This window comes from Lacerta agilis, chromosome 4 (assembly GCF_009819535.1).
Source record: "Lacerta agilis isolate rLacAgi1 chromosome 4, rLacAgi1.pri, whole genome shotgun sequence".
In the NCBI taxonomy this organism is placed as follows: domain Eukaryota; kingdom Metazoa; phylum Chordata; class Lepidosauria; order Squamata; family Lacertidae; genus Lacerta; species Lacerta agilis.
In genome coordinates, this window is record NC_046315.1 from 7,427,276 (window position 1) to 7,445,969 (window position 18,694).

Below are 18,694 nucleotides of genomic sequence, written 5' to 3' on the forward strand. Positions count from 1 at the left end.
AGTGTGCGTGCACACGAAAGCTCATACCAAGAACAAACTTAGTTGGTCTCTTAAGGTGCTACTGGAAGGAATTTTTTTTATTTTTCATTTTGTTTTGGCTATGGCAGACCAACCCGGCTACCTACCTGTAACTTGGGTCTTCTAAGTAACAGGTAGGAACTCAGAATTCCACCTATGAGTGATCAAATATTGCGTGTAGCTGGTTGTACCCGTGTTTCACATTTAACAGCAGCGAAAGACACCTACAAATCAAAAGGATCTCTCACCAGGCAGGGAATGCCACCCTGTTAGGGATCAGCTCACGAACAACAAAATTTGGGAGTTGTTTCCCCCTGTGGTGCCAGGGCAAGTCTTAAAAGAGGATTAAGGTGTAACGTCTCAAAAAAGTGGTTTCTCGGGGTGGCTCCCTGGGCTCGCTTCCTCCCTGACCCAAACTCCCCGCTGTTTTACAACCTCCAATATTTTTTTAGTGAGTTAATGGCATGGGTGCACCAGTTTGTAGAAGATAAACCATATCCCCCCCATTAAAAATAAAATAAAATGCAACCCAACACAATTGGCATGTTTGTGCTCACACACTACAATTCATCACGCATCTTGTCTCCTTTGGGTTTCACTAGCCGGCCGATGAAAAGGATGGAGTTGGTTTTATTGTCTTTGATCAGGAAAACGAACGGGTGGTCGGCGTAGAAGAGCTTTGGGTTTTTCATCTCTTCCCGGGCGTAGATGTCCCCTTCAAAGGGGTTCCCTTCCGTGTCCCACTCGAGGGCCGCAGCGTGGAAGACGTTGGAGAGGTACAGGTCCTTCTTGCCCGAAATCTTGGACAGGTCGGCCTTGTTTTTGTCAACGGCTTCTGTTAGGCCAAGATCAGCTAAGTGTTTCTGGAAAACGAGGACATATATATTATATTTCAATGAATTAATGCATATTGCTTTATCTGATCTGTTGTTTATTGCAAAGTTACAGTGACTTTTTTGTACTGGATCGGACTGTTACTACATTTGTGATCTTTGCTGTCTGTTTTATTGTTTCTTCAGCTTATAAACCACCTTGTGCATAGTAATATAGAAAGGCCAGTATACATAGATACTAACTCTGTGTGTGTGTGTGTATGAAACAATTTTATTTTTTTTCTAAAAATACAATTAGTCGAACCTTTTCCAATAGAAATTCCCTCGGTAATCAACTTCCCTTCCATGGTTTCTTGAAATCATCTATTATTGCTGCATATTATAATTATTCAATACCTTCTTTCCTTCACCATATTCTCAGAGTAACTTTTACTGCTGAGCTTACTCCGAACCTGCTAGCCTTTTTAACATGCTTACAATATTTTATTTTATTTTTAAAAAAATAATCTACAAACATTTTTCAATCCTTGAAGGCCGTCTTGTCTCGTTCTCCAATTTTACGAGTTTGCAAATTCAACATATTCCATCCATTTCAACTGCCGCTCCTCTTTCGTATGCCATTTGGGGGCATATAGTACTTAGGGATGTGGTTGGCGCTGTGGTCTAAGCCACTGAGCATCTTGGGCTTGCCGATCGGAAGGTCGGCGGTTCAAATCCCCAGGACAGAGTGAGCTCCCGTTGCTCTGGCCCAGCTCCTGCCAACCTAGCAGTTCGAAAGCACGCCAGTGCAAGTAGATAAATAGGTACCACTGTGGCAGGACGGCAAACGACATTTCTGTGCGCTCTGACACTCATCACAGTGTCCCGTTGCGCCAGAAGCGGTTTAGTCCTGCTGGCCACATGACCCGGAAAGCTGTCTGTGGACAAACACCGGCTTCCTTGTCCTGAAAGCGAGATGAGCGCCGCAACCCCATAGTCGCCTTTGACTTGCCTTAACTGTCCAGGGACATAACCTTGCCGACAAAGGTCTGTATAGTTAAAACTATGGTTTTCCCAGTAGTAATGTATGGGAGTGAGAGCTGGACCCTAAAGAAGGCTGATCGCCGAAGAATTGATGCTTTTGAATTATGGTGCTGGAGGAGACCCTTCAGAGTCCCATGGACTGCAAGAAGATCAAACTTATCCATCCTTAAAGAAATCAGTCCTGAATGCTCACTGGAAGGACAGATCCTGAAGTTGAGGCTCCAGTACTTTGGCCACCTCATGAGAAGGGAAGACTCCCTGGAAAAGACCCTGATGTTGGGAAAGATGGAGGGCACAAGGAGAAGGGGACGGCAGAGGATGAGATGGTTGGACAATGTTCTTGAAGCTGCCAACATGAGTCTGACCAAACTGCGGGAGGCAGTGAAAGACAGGAGTGCCTGGCGTGCTCTGGTCCATGGGGTCACAAAGAGTTGGACACAACTGAACAACAACAACTACCACCGTCCAGGGGTTCCTTTACCTTTTTACCTTTATACAGTACTCTCAACGGTTGCATACAGGAAGAGATTCCTTTCATTCTAGTGGCGTACAAAGGAAAAGCGCAATGCAATGCAGTGGTGGTACTCACGTGCAGATCGTGGCTGACTTCCAGGCTGACCTTGGGCAGGGAGATGGCGACGGCTCGCTGCTTCATCTTCCCCAGCCAGACCTTCAGCTGCTCCCGGGTCAGCAGCTTCTCCAGCCTCTCCAGCGGCTCCACGTGGTGGGGCATGATGAAGATCATGCTAGACAGCTTGTGCGCAAGAGGCATCTCCACCATCTGCAGGTTCTCCGCCTCGTCATTGAAGTAGTTGTACAGCCCTTCGGAAACAAAGGGGAATGAATCGGCAGCCGCAGGGAGACAGGCGAGGGGCGAAGCAGGCAAGTGCGCAGCGGCACATCAATGCAGATCGCGCCATTCTTTTCTGGCAAGAATTTTTATTGGGGTTTTTATGGAGGCAAGGGAAAACAGTGCCGAGAACAAGGGGGAAAAAATTAAGCAACTAAGAGCAGTCGTGCTACTTAGGGTCAGGATTAGGGCTGGTAGATGTCTGTTTTTCAACATCGTGACAGATCACCGGCTAAACGTCACAATATAAACCACTTATAAACGCCATCTCCAACTCCTCGAAAGATTCCATCAATAGTGTCTCCTAAAAAATTGCAAATCCACACTGTGATCAGCTCCTGCCCGGAAACCTGTGTCCCCACTGTGGATCCAGAATTGGCCTCCACAGTCATTTACGTACAGTGATACCTCTAGTTACGATCGCTGCGGGTTGCGTTCATCACAGGATGTGAACGTGCCGAACCTGGAAGTACCGGAATGGGTTACTTCCGGGTTCGGTGGTTTGTGCATGCACAGAAGCACCGAATCGCGCTGCGCACATGCGCAGACGCGGCGCTTCAGGTTGCGCTCTGCTCATGTTGCAAACGGGGCTCCGGAACGGATCCCGTTTGCAACCAGAGGTATGACTGTACTCACTTTTAAAACCGTGTTTATGGAAGACAATCATACTCGGCTACGAGGGATTGCCAAAGAAGAAGACGACTATGGCAGCATTGATGCCATGTTGCAGAAGATACCCACAAAACACCCATCTGGAGGGACCCTACATTCCATCCTACTTGGCTACGAGGGATCGCCAAAAATACTGATATATCACGATGTCTGAAATAAAGATGGAGCCATGCAGAGGCGAACGGGGCAATGTCCTGAAAAGTGCTAGTAGTCTAAAACTGAAGCTTTTCCAGCCAGGAATGAGGCTGGCCTCCTTTGCCAGGCTCTCTTACCGGTGCGGTGCATCATGGGAATGCCAACGGTGTAGGAACGCGTCACCATAAAGCCACGATTGTCCACCATCTTGTGATGGAACCTCTCGTCCCAGTGAGCTGCAGAAGCAAAGAGATGAAGGAAGACCGGTGAGCAGCAGGACGGACCAGTTTGTTGTATCTCACGCATCTGATTCAATTGCGTGCGCGTACACACACCCCGGCCACAATTCAAAGAACACACAGCTGGTTCTTGCTTTGTACCCGCGGTTTCAGGCATTTCAAGAAGCCAAACCCAGAAGCAAGGAAGTTGCACAAAACACAGCTGCTGGCATTTTGACTGGCACTTGCAGGCAATGCTGTTTAACACTATTTATTCTGTGCCATCTTTACATTAGCAGGCCAAATCCACGGTGCTTATATTAATACACAAAGCCCTTAGCAGCTTGGGATCCAGGTATTTATCTGAGCGCCTCTCCCTGGGCCAGCCAGCTTGCACCCTGAATGGATGCCCTTCCAACAATAGGAGTTGCTCAATGAATGGCGACTCAAGAACAGGGCCTTCTCTGTAGCGGCACCGCAGCAATGCAACTCCCTTCCCCCTAAAAGGAACCACAAGCCACCACACTGTTGACATCTCTCGTTCTTGCATGTACCCAAAGGCCACACTGAGAGTATTGCCAATCTCCTGTGACAGCCCTTTACCAATTGATTGATGTTCCTCTGTTGCTGATACTTTCACAACCCGAAGGAGTCTCAAAGCGGCTAACATTCTCCTTTCCCTTCCTCCCCCACAACGAACACACTGTCAGGTGAGTGGGGCTGAGAGACTTCAGAGAAGTGTGACTAGCCCATGGTCACCCAGTAGCTGCATGTGGAGGAGCGGGGAATCAAACCCGTTTCACCAGATTACAAGTCTACCGCTCTTAACCACTACACCACACTGTTGACGTCTCTCGTTCTTGCATGTGCCCAAAGGCCACACAGAGAGTATTGCCAATCTCTCGTGACAGCCCTTTACCAATTGATTGATGTTCCTCTGTTGCTGATACTTTCACTACCCGAAGGAGTCTCAAAGCGGCTAACATTCTCCTTTCTCTTCCTCCCCCACAACAAGCACTCTGTGAGGTGAGTGGGGCTGAGGTCACCCAGCAGCTGCATGTGGAGGAGCGGAGACACGAACCTGGTTCACCAGATTACGAGTCTACCGCTCTCTCTCTTTTTTTATATCTGTCTCTTTATTGTTTAAAATCATACAAATCATACAAATAAACACACACATCACATATATTCACATCTTCACACATAACTACTTACATACTTTTACATCAAACATAAATGCTTACATACATAACTATCCACACTTGCACTAACACCTTCTCAAACCTCCAATTATCCTCTCTGCATTTCGTGATATTATAATGACTTAATTTACAGCTATAATTTCCTTTTATTATTCATATTTTTCTTCTTTCTTCTTTCACTTTCTATTTGCTTGTTCAAAGGTTCAATCTAAGTCTGCTGTTAGGATTCCATTTATACCACTACCTAATAAGTATTCCTTAAATATCCTCCAATCTTTCCATACTTCCTGCATCATCTGTCTTCTTATTTTACCCGTTGTTTTGGCTAATTGCAAATATTCTAACTTTAAGTTTTGCCAGTCTGCTATTGTTGGCACAGCCTTATTTTACCATTTTCTAGCCACTAGCATTCTTGCTGCTGTTGTGCCGTACATACATAATACTCTTTTTGTTTTTTCAATTTCTTCTGGCAAAATACTTAATAGGAGCTGCATGTGGAGGAGCGGAGACGCGAACCCAGTTCCCCAGATTATGAGTCCACCACTCTTAACCACTACGCCACACTGGCTCTCTTTGGTTGGGACCTCGCTCGTTTTCCATTTAAGAAACCCTTGGCTTCATTCAGCAGGGCTCTTCCTACAGGCCGAACAATTCCACCGCTCCTATCTGGATCCCACACGCTCAGCAAGAGCTCAGGGCTTGCACCCCAACCCACCCTCCCCGCTGGCTTCCACTTACGTTTGAAGAACATGGCGTTGACGATGAGGGCCCCGTCCGTCTTCTCCACATCCTTGGTGACCTCGGGCAGCTTGCCGTCGGTGGTCTGGGCGGCCCACTCGTTGATGGACTTGAGGGCGCTGCGCTTGTCGCGGAAGTTGATCTTGGAGTGCTCGTAGTTGTAGTGCTTCTTGCTGCTCTTGACGAAGTCGTCGGCGAAGCTGATGGAGCTGGGGCCGTACAGGCGGCTGCCCATCTTCCAGGTGACGTTGCGGGCCGTGGAGTTGCTGACCTCGCTCAGGAGCTCCGAGAGGCCGCTGTGGACGTAGTCGTCGTTCAGCTTGTCGGCGCTCAGCAACGCCTTGGCCTGCGAGGCCGTGCCGGCCTTGCCTCCCAGGGACACCAGCCCGAGAGAAGACGCCACCACCACCGGAGAAACCAAGATGTTCTCCATGTTCTTCTCCTTGGCCATGGCGTGGTAGAGGTTGAAGGCCAGGGTGGCGCTGCGGTCGGCCAGGGCGGCCGCCTTGTCGCTCAGCTTCTTTTCTCCGGGGGAAGCCTTCTTCTCGCTCTTCTTCTTGTCCTCCTGGGGAACGGCAAGGACAAGGGCGCAGAGCGCAAGGAATCGGATCATCCACATGGTGGCTGCCATGGACGCTGGGACCCAGCTGAGCCTGCAAGGAAGCAGAAGGCGAGGATCAGCGAGGCTGAGCCACCCCGTTTCCCCGTTCCTTCTCCAACCAGGAGATCTATTCTATGGGTGAAGAAAACCACCAGCGCTGGAAGGGCCTATGTAGGAAAGGGGTGTGGCTTAGTGGCAGGTGTAGGGGCAATCTATCCGGAAGACAATTGTATTTCGAGGAGTTTAGTTATCTGACATGGTTTTTTCTTCCTGCTTTTGTTTACATCCCCTCTATCTCTTGTTCTGCTCTTTGATGGCCGAGAGTAGCCTTTAATGTGTAATCTGGTGGAAGGAAGAAGCAATAAGAGTTTGGATTTGATATCCCGCTTTATCACTACCCAAAGGAGTCTCAAAGCGGCTCACATTCTCCTTTCCCTTCCTCCCCCACAACAAACACTCTGTGAGGTGAGTGGGGCTGAGAGACTTCAGAGAAGTGTGACTAGCCCAAGGTCACCCAGCAGCTGCATGTGGAGGAGCGGAGACGCGAACCCGGTTCCCCAGATTACAAGTCCACCGCTCTTAACCACTACACCATGCTGGCTCCCACTACAGCGATAACACACACACAGATGTTGGGCACCTTCTGACCTTTGGTGTACAAGCATTGGGAAGAGGGTGACTAAATCAATAACCTGTAGGTAGGCAGTTGGACAAGCCATACAGACTAGCTATCAATAATCTATACAGTGGCACCTTGGTTCCCAAACGCCTCAGTTCTCAAACAACTTGGCACCCAAACACTACAAACCCAGAAGTGTGTGTTCCGGTTTGCGAACATTTTTCGGAAGTTGAACGTGCTCCATTTTGATTGTTACGCTTCCGACCTGAGTGCCATCCTTCCGTTTGGAGTGTTACGCTGAGGTCTGTCTGTTTTTGCTATTTATTTTGCTTTTAATGGGTCTTTTTTTTGGGGGGGGGTGAATATGTGGAACCCAGTTCAGCTACTGATAGTGTGACTGCAGTACATTGTTTATTGCTTTCATTTTATGGATCAATGGTCTCGTTAGATAGTAAAATTCATGTTAAATTGCTGCTTGGGGGATTGTTATTAAAAGTCTGGAACATCACTTTCTATGGGAAAGTGCACCTTCGTTTTGGAACGTTTTGGTTCTGGAACAGACTCCCGGAATGGATTAAGTTTGAGAATCAAGGGAACGCGAAAACAAAGGACAATAGTTGATTAAATGCCTCCGGAATTTGAAGCACGGGAAGCCCCCTAAATAAAATTAAAATAATAATTCAGTAGATTTGGAACTTTTCTTTTTTATTGATAATTGGATAAATGATTTGGAATGTAATTTGGACTGTTTCATGTGATTCCGTTGTATTGGAAATTCTAATACTGCTGGGCATGACCAACTATGAAATCCCCAACAGAGATAGAACATTTTTTATGTATGCCACAACAGCTGCTAGGATATTGATAGCTAAAAACTGGAAAACTGAAGAATTACCAACAGTGGAATATTGGCAGATGAAGTTGATTGAATACATGGAACTCACAGAACTGACAGCGAAACTCCGAGACCAGAGGGAAGAAACGGTGCAGGATTGGAAGAAATTCAAAGACTATTTGAAACGACGTGAAAAGATAGATATTTGAAATTGAAATCAGAGGATATTTAAGGCTACAGTGATGCCAAAAGTTAGATTAAGATAGGATATAAGAAGTAGTTAGAAACAGGCTATGTTTATTTTTATTAGGATTAAGATTAAAGTTAAAAGATGATTATTGTTTATTAAGATTAAGATTTGCTGAGAAAGAAGATTTTATAATGTTATAAAGTTACTAAAGAAGATTAGAAATGAACACAGAAGGGAGGATGTGAGGAGGTCCCCAAACAATGTTAGGAATAAGATAAGGATAGTTAAATAAGTGTTTTTTGTAGTTTTGTAGTTTATTTTTTGTAGTTTTTGTTGTATTTTGTGTGTGTTTTATTGTTAAAATTTAATAAATTCCTTTAAAAAAAAGGAAATTCTAATAAATATGATTTGGCAAAAAAAAAAAAGTTTGAGAATCAAGGAACCAATGTAAATGAGATAGTTTTTGGACAAAGTTCTGAGAAGCTGATGGCTGCAGGGCTGTGCAAACGAAGGCTACCTGATCGCTTCGCCACTTCTTGAGGGCTTTCCCAGTGGCAGATCGAAGTACTTGTGTTTGTACTGCTTCTGAATCTCATTAAAAAGAAACACCTTGCATTTGGCAAGACAGCAGTCCACCTGCCCTGCATGCAGAAGGCCCCCGGTTCAACCCCCGGCATCTCCAGCTAGGGATGGGAATGTCCCGCCTGAAATCCTGGAGAGCTGCCGCTGCCAGTCAGAGTTGACAATATAGAGGTCCATGGATCAGCAGCGCGGCTCAGTGTAAAGCCGTATCTGGAATGCAGCATGTGGTTCTGGTCTCCTCATCTCAAAACGGTGATGGAAAAGTGGCTGGGGTGTTTTTAATGTATTCTTTCAAGGGGGCTTTTTTTTTGTTCCAGTGTGGGTTTTTGTTTGTTTGCTTGGTTGGTTGCAAGCTGCTGCAAGTCACCTTTGGCCAATAAATAGGAAGAGGTGCAAAATGAGGACACATCCCTGCCAAGGAATGGAGTTGAACTCCAGTTCCCATCAGGCATGTCTAATGGCTAGGGATGATGGGAGTTGTAGTCCAACCATATCTAAAGGGCCACTGGTTCACCAACCCTGCAAGTATTTAGGGCCACCGGGTTAGAGAAAAGGCGAGGAAAGGAGGAATATGATGGAGGTTTGCAGAGTTCTGCATGCTGTGGAGGAAGAGGACAGAAATTGGTTGCAATCTCCAAATGTCAACATGCAGCTATTTGCACTTCCTTGTAGGACCACCGGAGGGAGCCTTTGGATTCTGAGAAAGTTTGAGTATTTAACGGCCCCCCTCCCAAAATCATATGACAATCTTATTCCTCCCTTTAATTAAAAATGTGAGGTATACACTACTCTCCCCGCACCTGAAAAGGCTTCATTTCAGCATGCAAAATAATTAAGAATTAGCCACCTCCGGAAGAGCTCACCCCCGTGTTTCTGCACCAGCTGTTGTTCTGGGAAATACTTCTGGCTGAATGGTGTTAATTATTTATTTTAATCCCAGAGCACAGACTCAGGCAGCAAGGCAACGGGCAGCCTCTCCTAGAGGCAGGAGAGATTCTCTTGTGACTGCATCAGGGCTAACCGGGTGTTGCAATAATAAAACATCTGCAGCACACCTGTCCCAAATCCAATCTACGGCTACATCCCATCATCAACGGCCGCTTGTGACACCAGGCGAGGCCGATGGGACTTGTTGAATCCAACGACATGAGGACATCAGCTTTAAGGAAGGCTGGAACAGGTTGTTAAAACACAAATTCGGATTTGTCCGAACTGCCTTAAGTGCCTCAATGCTGCAGTATTAATGGCAGCAACTGAACTGCCTTAATCCCAGATATTCCCACTGGGGAAGGAAGCATCCTTTCGCCAACGCGGAGGGGCGAATCGATGCAGAGAGCTGCCACTACTGGGACGTTGTCCCTTTTCTCGATTCAAGAGAGGTTAAAAAGTAGTTGCTGAACGGGAGCGCAAAGCCAAAAGAGCTTGCTGGATCAGGCCAGGGACTCATCCGTGGGAAGCCAGCAAGCAGGATTCAAGCACGAAATACTTTTCTCCTGTGGTTTCCGGCAACCGGAATTCGTAAGCACTGCTGCCCCAAACTGCGAAGGCAAGGCACAGCCTTCATGGCCAGTAGCCATCGAGACCCTCTGTGAATTTGTCTGACCCTATTTTATTTTCATTTATTTATTTGGTTTTTTTTTTCAAATTACAGCTTTACAATCACATATCCAACATACAACATTAAAAACGAGATTCCGAAGAATCTCCCGGACTTCTCTCCTCCCCTTTGTGGGTCCTGTTGTTAATCATTTCCTCCTGCATCTTTTATGATAATCCAAATCTTTTACCTCTCCATTATATCCAAAATTCACCATTAAACTACAAGTGTTATTCCAATCTTACTAACGATGTTAACTGTTTACAATGGTTTTTAAGGCAAGTTATAAATCCCTCCCCTCCGCCCGTTCCTTATTAAAATTTTGGTCTTCCTGATTTCTGATTCTTCCGGTCATTTTTTGCCATTTCGGCATAATCCATCAACTCGATCTGCCATTCTTCTCTGGTCAGGACTTTAATCTTCTTTCCACCTCTGTCCAACCCTCTTTTAAAGGCCTTCAAGTTGGTGGCCATTATGACACCTGGCTGGAGCAAATTCTATAGCTAAACTGTGTGAAGAAGCAATTTCTCCTACCTGTTGCAAATATTCCAGTGTTCAGCTTCATTCAATGTTTCTCTTTGAATTTCAAAAAGTGCCCTAAATAATACTATTTATCTATTATTATTATTATTATTATTATTATTATTATTATTATTTAATTAATTACAGGGATGCGGGTGGCGCTGTGGTCGAAACCACTGAGCCTCTTGGGCTTGCCGATCAGAAGGTCGGCGGTTCGAATCCCCGCGACGGGGTGAGCTCCCGTTGCTCAGTCCCTGCTCCTGCCAACCTAGCAGTTCGAAAGCACGCCAAAAAGTGCAAGTAGACAAATAGGTACTGCTCCAGCGGGAAGGTAAACGGCGTTTCCGTGCGCTGCTCTGGTTTTGCCAGAAAGAGGTTTAGTCATGCTGGCCACATGACCCAGAAAAACTGTCTGCGGACAAACGCCGGCTCCCTCGGCCTGTAAAGCGAGATGAGCGCTGCAACCCTAGTGTCGTCTACGACTGGACTTAACTGTCAGGGGTCCCTTTACCGTTACCTATGATGATGCTGCCTTTCAGCAATCTGGTGCTCTCCATGGAATCTTAAGAGCTGGAAGGGACCCAGGGGTCATCTAGTCCAACCCCCTGCAAATGCAGGAATCTCAGGTCAAGCATCCGTGACCGATGAGCACCCAACCTCTGCTTAAAAACTTCCCAAGGAGAGTCCAAAACACCCAGATGTTTCAAAACACCTGGAAGGCGCCAGATTGGCAAGGGCCAGTTCAGACAAAACTGTTTTTGAGTTTCCACTCCGCTCCCGATTCTGCATTTTCCTTCCCTGATCCCATCTGGTGGGAGGTAGCCAAGACCTCATCCAGCAGTGCTCTGGGGCACCACGCCAAGGGTGGGGTCTGAGCTATGTACTCTGCATGCAGCAGAATAAACCAAAGCGAAGGAAGTGGAAGAAACCATTTCCCCTGCCTCCCCCCGGACATTCCATGCAGAAAGCTGAGGCGGGGGGGGGGGGAGCGAAGAGCCACGTAGGCAGGCAAAACAGCAGCAAAAGGCCCCCTGCAATTATCTCCTGGAAATAGCACAGCTTTCCACGTGGGATTGAATTATAGTTCCGAGCAATGCATATAGTTAAAAAGGTCTTTTGGTGGCGGTGGTTGGGAGGCAGCAGGGATGGAGATGGAGAAGGCTTATTATTATTATTATTATTATTATTATTATTATTATTAGTACCCCGCCCATCTGGCTGGGTCCCCCCAGCCACTCTGGGTGGCTTCCAAGAAATAGGTGCCACTCTTTCAATGGGAAAAGCATTTTTTTGGTGTTTTTTTCATTGGAAAAAACAATTTTGGTGGGTTTTTTTTTTAAACAAAATAAAAACCCCCAAAAACTTTACAACTTTCGGGGTATTCTGGTTTTTACGTTTTGAAATACGGCAACCCTATCTGAACAGCTATGGGCACCTAGGGCTTGCCAATCAGAAGGTCGGCGGTTCGAATCCCCGCGATGGGGGTGAGCTCCCATTGCTCGGTCCCTGCTCCTGCCCACCCAGCAGTTCGGAAGCACGTCAAAGTGCAAGTAGATAACTAGGTACCACTCCGGCGGGAAGGTAAACGGCGTTTCCGTGCGCTGCTCTGGTTCGCCAGAAGCGGCTTAGTCCTGCTGGCCACATGACCCGGAAGCTGTACGCCGGCTCCCTCGGCCAGTAAAGTGAGATGAGCGCCACAACCCCAGAGTCAGACACGACTGGACCTAATGGTCAGGGGTCCCTTTACCTTTTTATGAACAGCTGGGCCAAGCTAGCGATTATGGATACTTTTCCTGGGTCAGGTTGCCCTGTCTCAGGGCAAGACCAGAAGGCTTAAGTCTTCAAACCTATCCTTCTAACTCAGGTTCCTTAAAAGTTACAGGGCAAGCGTTTAAGTCTTATTTCATTTTGGATGTGTGGTGTGACAAATGTGGAGGGTTTTTGTTTTTGTTGTTCTTCTAAAGATACCTTGGAACTTTCTCTTAGTGTGGTCAACGTTTGGCTTTTTCATTCTGAAAAAAAACAAGACAAATCAGGCAGTTCCCTCAAGGATCCGAGAACATTTGCACAGAACAGATCAACAGGATGTTTTAGAAATTACAGTTCACACGTCAGCGGGCCAGGAAGGAGGGAGGAATCAGACGGCGATGCTAGCTAGGAGGTTTGGAGCGGTTCCTTTAATCGCAGGAAACAACTTTCTAGACCTCACCGTTCCAAGCGGACTTTGAAAGCGGAAGAGAACCAATCACAGAGCGACGCGGCCGCCCCTCTGGAATTCCTGCCTGTAAGGTCCTCCTTCTCGCTGCTTTGCATAGCCCCTCCCACTGCTACATGGCATAATGTGGCTAGGGCTTCCAAGAAAGAGGGCGGGGCCTTGGGGCCAGGTGGGCGGGGCCAGCAGCTGTGGAACTCCCTGGGACCGTAGATATGCGGGGAAAAGAATTTGGGTGCCCTCACTGAGTAACCCTCCTCCTTTTCTCAACCAAACTGATGGTGCTTCGAGAGCAATTTGTGAGATTTGGGGTTGGCAGCCCTGGGATTTAAACTTTTTTAGGAAATTAGTTAGCTACCAGCTTTGGAATGTTAAATATGCAATTATAAGCATTTCAACCCACCCTTTAGGAAACCGGTTAGCTACCAGCTGCGGAATGCAAAATATGGGTAGCGCTTGTGGTGTTTGCTACGCACTTAAATCTTAAAAATGCTGGTGCTTTGCCTCTATTGAGATGCTGCAGCCGTTTACCTGGGAGACCAGGGTTCGAATCCCCACTCAGTCATCAAAAGGTTCCTTGGAGCATATAAAAAGGTGTGGCAGAAATGAAATAAATATGTAACGTTTTCCAGAAGTGTGCTAAAACTTTCCCCAACCAGATGGGCAAGCTGGAAAATGCACAAATTGACCTCCGGCAGCTCATAAAGTCAACACTGCATGCATGCTTTGCAGTGTTCGCTCAGCGCTACACATAATGTAGCCCCTCCTTTGTCCCCGGCTTCCCCCACATGCCACGTAAACAAGCCCAGGCAAGACCAGACACAGGGAGAGTTAGCAATGGTATGCGGTGTCTAAACCAAAGCCGTCCGCACAAATTACCCCTCGGCAAAAAAAGCACTTCAGACAAATTATCGCCCACTGTTTATTCGTTCGCATCGCAAAATTTGGCCTTTCGTGCAATTTTGGTTTATTTTGGCAAACCGGCAAAACATTTTAAAAGGAGTAACCGGGCATGGGTGGGTGCGGGGAGAGAGATGCTGAGCTGTACAAAACACACCCATCAAAATGTAAGCCAGGGGTCAGCAACCTTTTTCAGCCGTGGGCCGGTCCACCGTCCCTCAGACCTTGTGGGGGGCCGGAATATATTTTGGGGAAAAAATATGAATGAATTCCTATGCCCCAGAGATGCATTTTAAATAAAAGGACACATTTTACTCATGTAAAAACATGCTTATTCCTGGACCGTCTGTGGGCCGGATTGAGAAGGCGATTGGGCCACATCTGGCCCCCGGGCCTTAGGTTGCCTAACCCCGATATAAGCCATTGTCCTAAATGTCCTTGCTATGCTGTTGAGACTGGACACGAGGGCTGGACACTTCCCTTATTTTTAAAGATAACCATTTTGGCATTCTGGGTTGGATTTCAGAGTTTGCACGAGAAACGTAACAGTGTTTCTCGGGTTACCGAAAGATCCGACCCTCAAAAGTTGAAAACGAAAAACAGATTCTGGGTTTGCAGCAGACAAAGAAACCGTTATGTGACAGCTTTTAGCAAAGAGGTAACATTTCGTTAGTTGTACATGAGAGCACAATGCACCCTTTTGACTTTTTACCTTTCCAAGCTTTGCTTATCAGGGGGAACTCTGGGTTCCCACGGCAAAAAGGGAGGCTTACACTTCTCGTAAGTCTGTCCGCTATGATTCTGGAACACTTAGATTTTGTATTTATTCATCCAGACTAACAAGGGATGACACAAACACTTCACACTGTCCAAGATGCTAATTCTGCTCTCTTTTTGGGGGGGAATTACCCCCCCCAAGTTAGTGGGGCTTGCACCTTTTAGCTGTTTTGGTCCCATGCAAGGCACTGATGATGACAACATGTTTAAAAATATATAGATATTAAGGGTACATTAAGTTAAAAGGAGCTGCTGCCTCCTTGTCCTGGTTTCTGGGTGCATCTGGTGATTTCTGTGAGAAGCAGGATGTTTGACCCCAAAGGACTTTGGGTCTGATCCAAAAGCAGATCTACTCTTACCTTTTAAGGCACTTTAGCTTCTCTCATGGGGTGTGTGGGTGGGTGTCTTTGATGTGTTTAGCATTGTGCCATCTCTGCCTCTTTCCACTTCTTGTGCCATCCCCAAATATTTAGCGGGTGCTTGCCCCTCCACCCCACATTTGAGAACTTTGGGTATGGGGGGGGGGAGAATAAGCCAACGTTTAACCTGGAACGCCCTCCCCCAATCTAGGCACTGAAGGCAGAGTATAGTACCACACCACTACCACAAAAAACCATCCCTTCTATGGGACCAGGCTTGTATAATCGGGAGCATCCTCCCCACCCTTGCTACTTTCTCTCCCCCCCCCCGGGGGGAGAGGCGGGGGTACATTTCCTCCAGCAATCTTTCCATGCAGTCAGCAGCAGCCGGGAGGAAACCGGAGCAGGCTTAATCCTGCCGGCAAAAGTCGCAGCCAACTAGCTTGCAAGGCCCAGGAATAGCGCTGGAGGAGGGAGAGAGACGGGGGGGGGGGAGGCGGCGGCTGCTCCCCCCACCGAGAAGTGCGACCTCGCGATCCTCCCTGCTCCGCCTGTTCTCCAGGAGATCCCGGGGGTCCCTCTCGGCATCCGCTCTCCAAAGCCGGGTCCTAAAGCGAGCGGGCGCGCAGGCATTACGCGCGCCCTGCAGAGCGCACGGCGAGGCGCATCCTAGAGCGCAAGATGCGCCGCACTTGAGCGTCGTCGAAGGTGGTGTTGGATTCACTAGAGAACTACTAGACCAACCTTGGCCTCTGGCTACATCACTGCCAGGAGCCCCCGCCTAAAGCATTTCGTTGCATAGCCTGGATAACACAAGTTGGTTAGGTTAGAGCCTGGTGCTGATAGAGCCAAGGGTGCAGGTTCGATCCCTGATTGGGACAGCTGCATATTTGTATTTTTCAGGGGGTTGGACTAGATGACCCCCAGGGTTCCCTCCAACCCTACAATTCTGTGATCCTGAATGGGGAGCCCGGAGGCGCTGCATGAAAGGCCGCCTTCCCCAAATAAGGAGAGCTCGACGGTTCAACAACGTGTCTCAAAGGTCCCGCCTGGTGGCGACGGAGGGGGGTTCTTTTGAGCGCACCCCCAAAAAGCCAGCAGAGTCAAATGGATCAGCTACAAAAGGAATCCAGCTTTGCAAAAAGGAGAGGAAACTGTCACCACCACCCCACGCCCCAGTGAAGTTCAAATCCAAGACAAGCTCCATCCTGAGCCTTAATCCGAATTCACGCCTGGAGCAAGCGGGCCGTTCTCCTGCCAAAGCCTCGGGACGACGACGGCTTCTCCCAGCGGGGCTTGCGCAGGAGAACCACCCGCAGGGAACGGACGCCTCGCCGTCCGGAAAGGGAGAGTCACTTTCCCAAAGGCAGGCTTTCCAAAAAGGGAAAGCTCTCAAACCGGCCCTAAGGAAGCTTCGCGCTTCCTTGGGAAGAAGTCCCGCTGAAGGTCAAGGGACTTACTCCCGAGTAAGCGAGCACTAGGAGCCATCAGCGGCGCCGCGCGCGCAAGCCGCGCCGTGTTCTCCGAGAGTTGCGCAAAAAGTCTCCAAAAGGCGCCCCCCTGCTCACCTCGGAGATGGCGATCAGGCTGCGAAAGTAAAGCCGGGCTTCTCTTTGCGCTTTCTGCAACGCGGCGGCCCGGAGGAGGGGGCTATATAACCCCGCGAGAGAAACTTCTGGAAAGTTGTAAGGGGGGGGGGAGAGAGAGAGAGGAAAAAGTGCTCTCCAGCTGCGTCTTTGCAGCAAAGGCTGCCCCCCCCCCTCCGCCCCGAGCAGCGCTCTTTTCTCTCCACCTCCCGCTGCTCCCTCCCGGCCCTGCAGGGTCCTACAAGGAGTCCCGTTCCAGGGAATCGGCTCCCTGGCGCACATATGTCGCTCAGCCTCCTTTTTCTCTCCCACGTCCTTCAAGCTCTCGCTGCGGTTCGGTACGAGAAGCGAAGGGTTTCCTTAAAACGCTGCGAACGTGACCTGGTTCTCCCCTCCACCCACCACCTCGCCCCCAGTCCTAAGTGGAAAGGCAAGGGCAGGAGAAAAGAATGGATTTTATGCATGTGCTGTTTTAAACTGTCCTTATAGTCAAAGCAAACAAACAAACAAAAAATCCTTCCAGTAGCACCTTAGAGACCAACTAAGTTTGTTCTTGGTATGAGCTTTCTTGTGCATGCACACTTCTTCAGATACACTGAAACAGAAGTCACCAGACCCTTATATATAGTGAGAGAGTGGGGCTGTTGACTTCTGTTTCAGTGTACCTGAAGAAGTGTGCATGCACACGAAAGCTCATACCAAGAACAAACTTATCTGGTCTCCAAGGTGCTACTGGAAGGAATTTTTTTATTTTTTATTTTGTTTTGACTATGGCAGACCAACATTAAAACAATACAACACTAGCCATTAAAAACTTCCCGATACAGGGCTGCCTTCAGATGTCTTCTAAAGCTTTTATATGGTTACTCCAGTGGGTGCAGAACGCTGCAGCGAGGCTCCTCACCGGGGACCTTGCCATGGGAGCATATTCATCCAGTGCTTTACCAGCTGCACTGGCTCCCGGTGGAGTCCCGGGTCAGGTTCAAAGTGCTGGTTCTGACCTTTAAAGCCCTATGCGGCTTAGGACCCTCGTACTTATGGGACCGCCTCTCCTGGTATGCCCCACAGAGGACCTTAAGGTCCACAAATAATAATAGCTTAAGGGTCCCGGGCCCAAAAGAAGCCAGATTATCCTGCACAAGGGCCAGGGCTTTTTCAGTGTTGGCTCCGACCTGGTGGAATACTCTGTCCCACGAGACTAGGGCCCTGCGCAACCTGACCTCCTTCCACAGCACCTGTAAGACAGAGTTATTCCACCTGGCTTTTAATCTAGCCTGATCCCCTATTCCTTTTCCCCTTCCCTTTTTTTCTGAAGAAACCTTTCTGTGTCCCTACATTAAAATTTCTCCCTGGTCTCCCTACTGGCCTAGCATGACTAACCTGGCCAGTTAGTCCTGGTAATCCCATTGATGTTTGTTTTTATGCTGTTTTTTACCTGTTTTTAAAGTTGTTTTTAATCATTTTCTTACATTTGTTGTTAGCCACCCTGAGCCCACTTTTTGCATCAGGAAGGGTGGGGTAGAAATAAAATTTTATTATTATTACTCATCACTTTGACATCTGATGGGAGGGTGTTCCACAGCACGGGAGCCACTACCGAGAAGGCCCTCTGCCTGGTTCCCTGTAGCTTCACTTTTCGCAGAGAGGGAACTACCAGAAGGCCCTCAGAGCTGGACCTCAGTGTCCGGGCTGAACGATGGGGATGGAGACGCTCCTTCAGGTCTACTGGGCTGAGGCCGTTTAGGGCTTTCAAGGTCAGCACCAACACTTTGAATTGTGCTCGGAAACGTACCGGGAGCCAATGTAGGTCTTTCAGGACCGGTGCTATCTGATCCCAGTGGCTGCTCCCAGTCACCAGTCTAGTTGCTGAATTCTGGGTTAGTTGTAGTTTCCAAGTCACCCTCCAAGGTAGCCCCACGTAGAGCGCATTGTAGTAGTCCAAGCGGGAGATAACCAGAGCATGTACCAGCCAGATGTTCCCCAGGAGAGAATGTGTTCCAGTTTAAGCAGGGCTTCTCAAAGGGTGTGGAGCATCACACGGGTGTGGCAGGAAGATTCAAGCACACTCAAAGAAACATTGAAGCATTAAAAGACTTGCCTCACAGTTTCCAGTGAATTTCTCTACCACTTTCTTTACTGCAAAACTATTGTTTTGGGACATGGGTTTGTCGCGCAAGACCTCCCAATTACCTATAATTGTGGCAGCCTGAATTTGCTGAAGACAC

General features: G+C 48.0%; 1 protein-coding gene across 1 annotated transcript; it reads right to left on the minus strand.

Annotated features, from left to right (window-relative positions):
- Positions 1-529: 529 nt before the first annotated feature.
- Positions 530-16,586, minus strand: SERPINH1 (serpin family H member 1). The gene is made up of 6 exons (XM_033145978.1): positions 16,452-16,586; positions 12,604-12,647; positions 5,690-6,342; positions 3,669-3,767; positions 2,464-2,696; positions 530-881 (listed from the first exon to the last, which is right to left on the minus strand). Exons 3-6 carry the CDS (start codon positions 6,318-6,320, stop codon positions 579-581), a joined length of 1,266 nt encoding a protein of 421 aa, XP_033001869.1. The 5' UTR covers positions 6,321-6,342; positions 12,604-12,647; positions 16,452-16,586; the 3' UTR covers positions 530-578.
- Between the last annotated feature and the right edge of the window lie 2,108 nt (positions 16,587-18,694).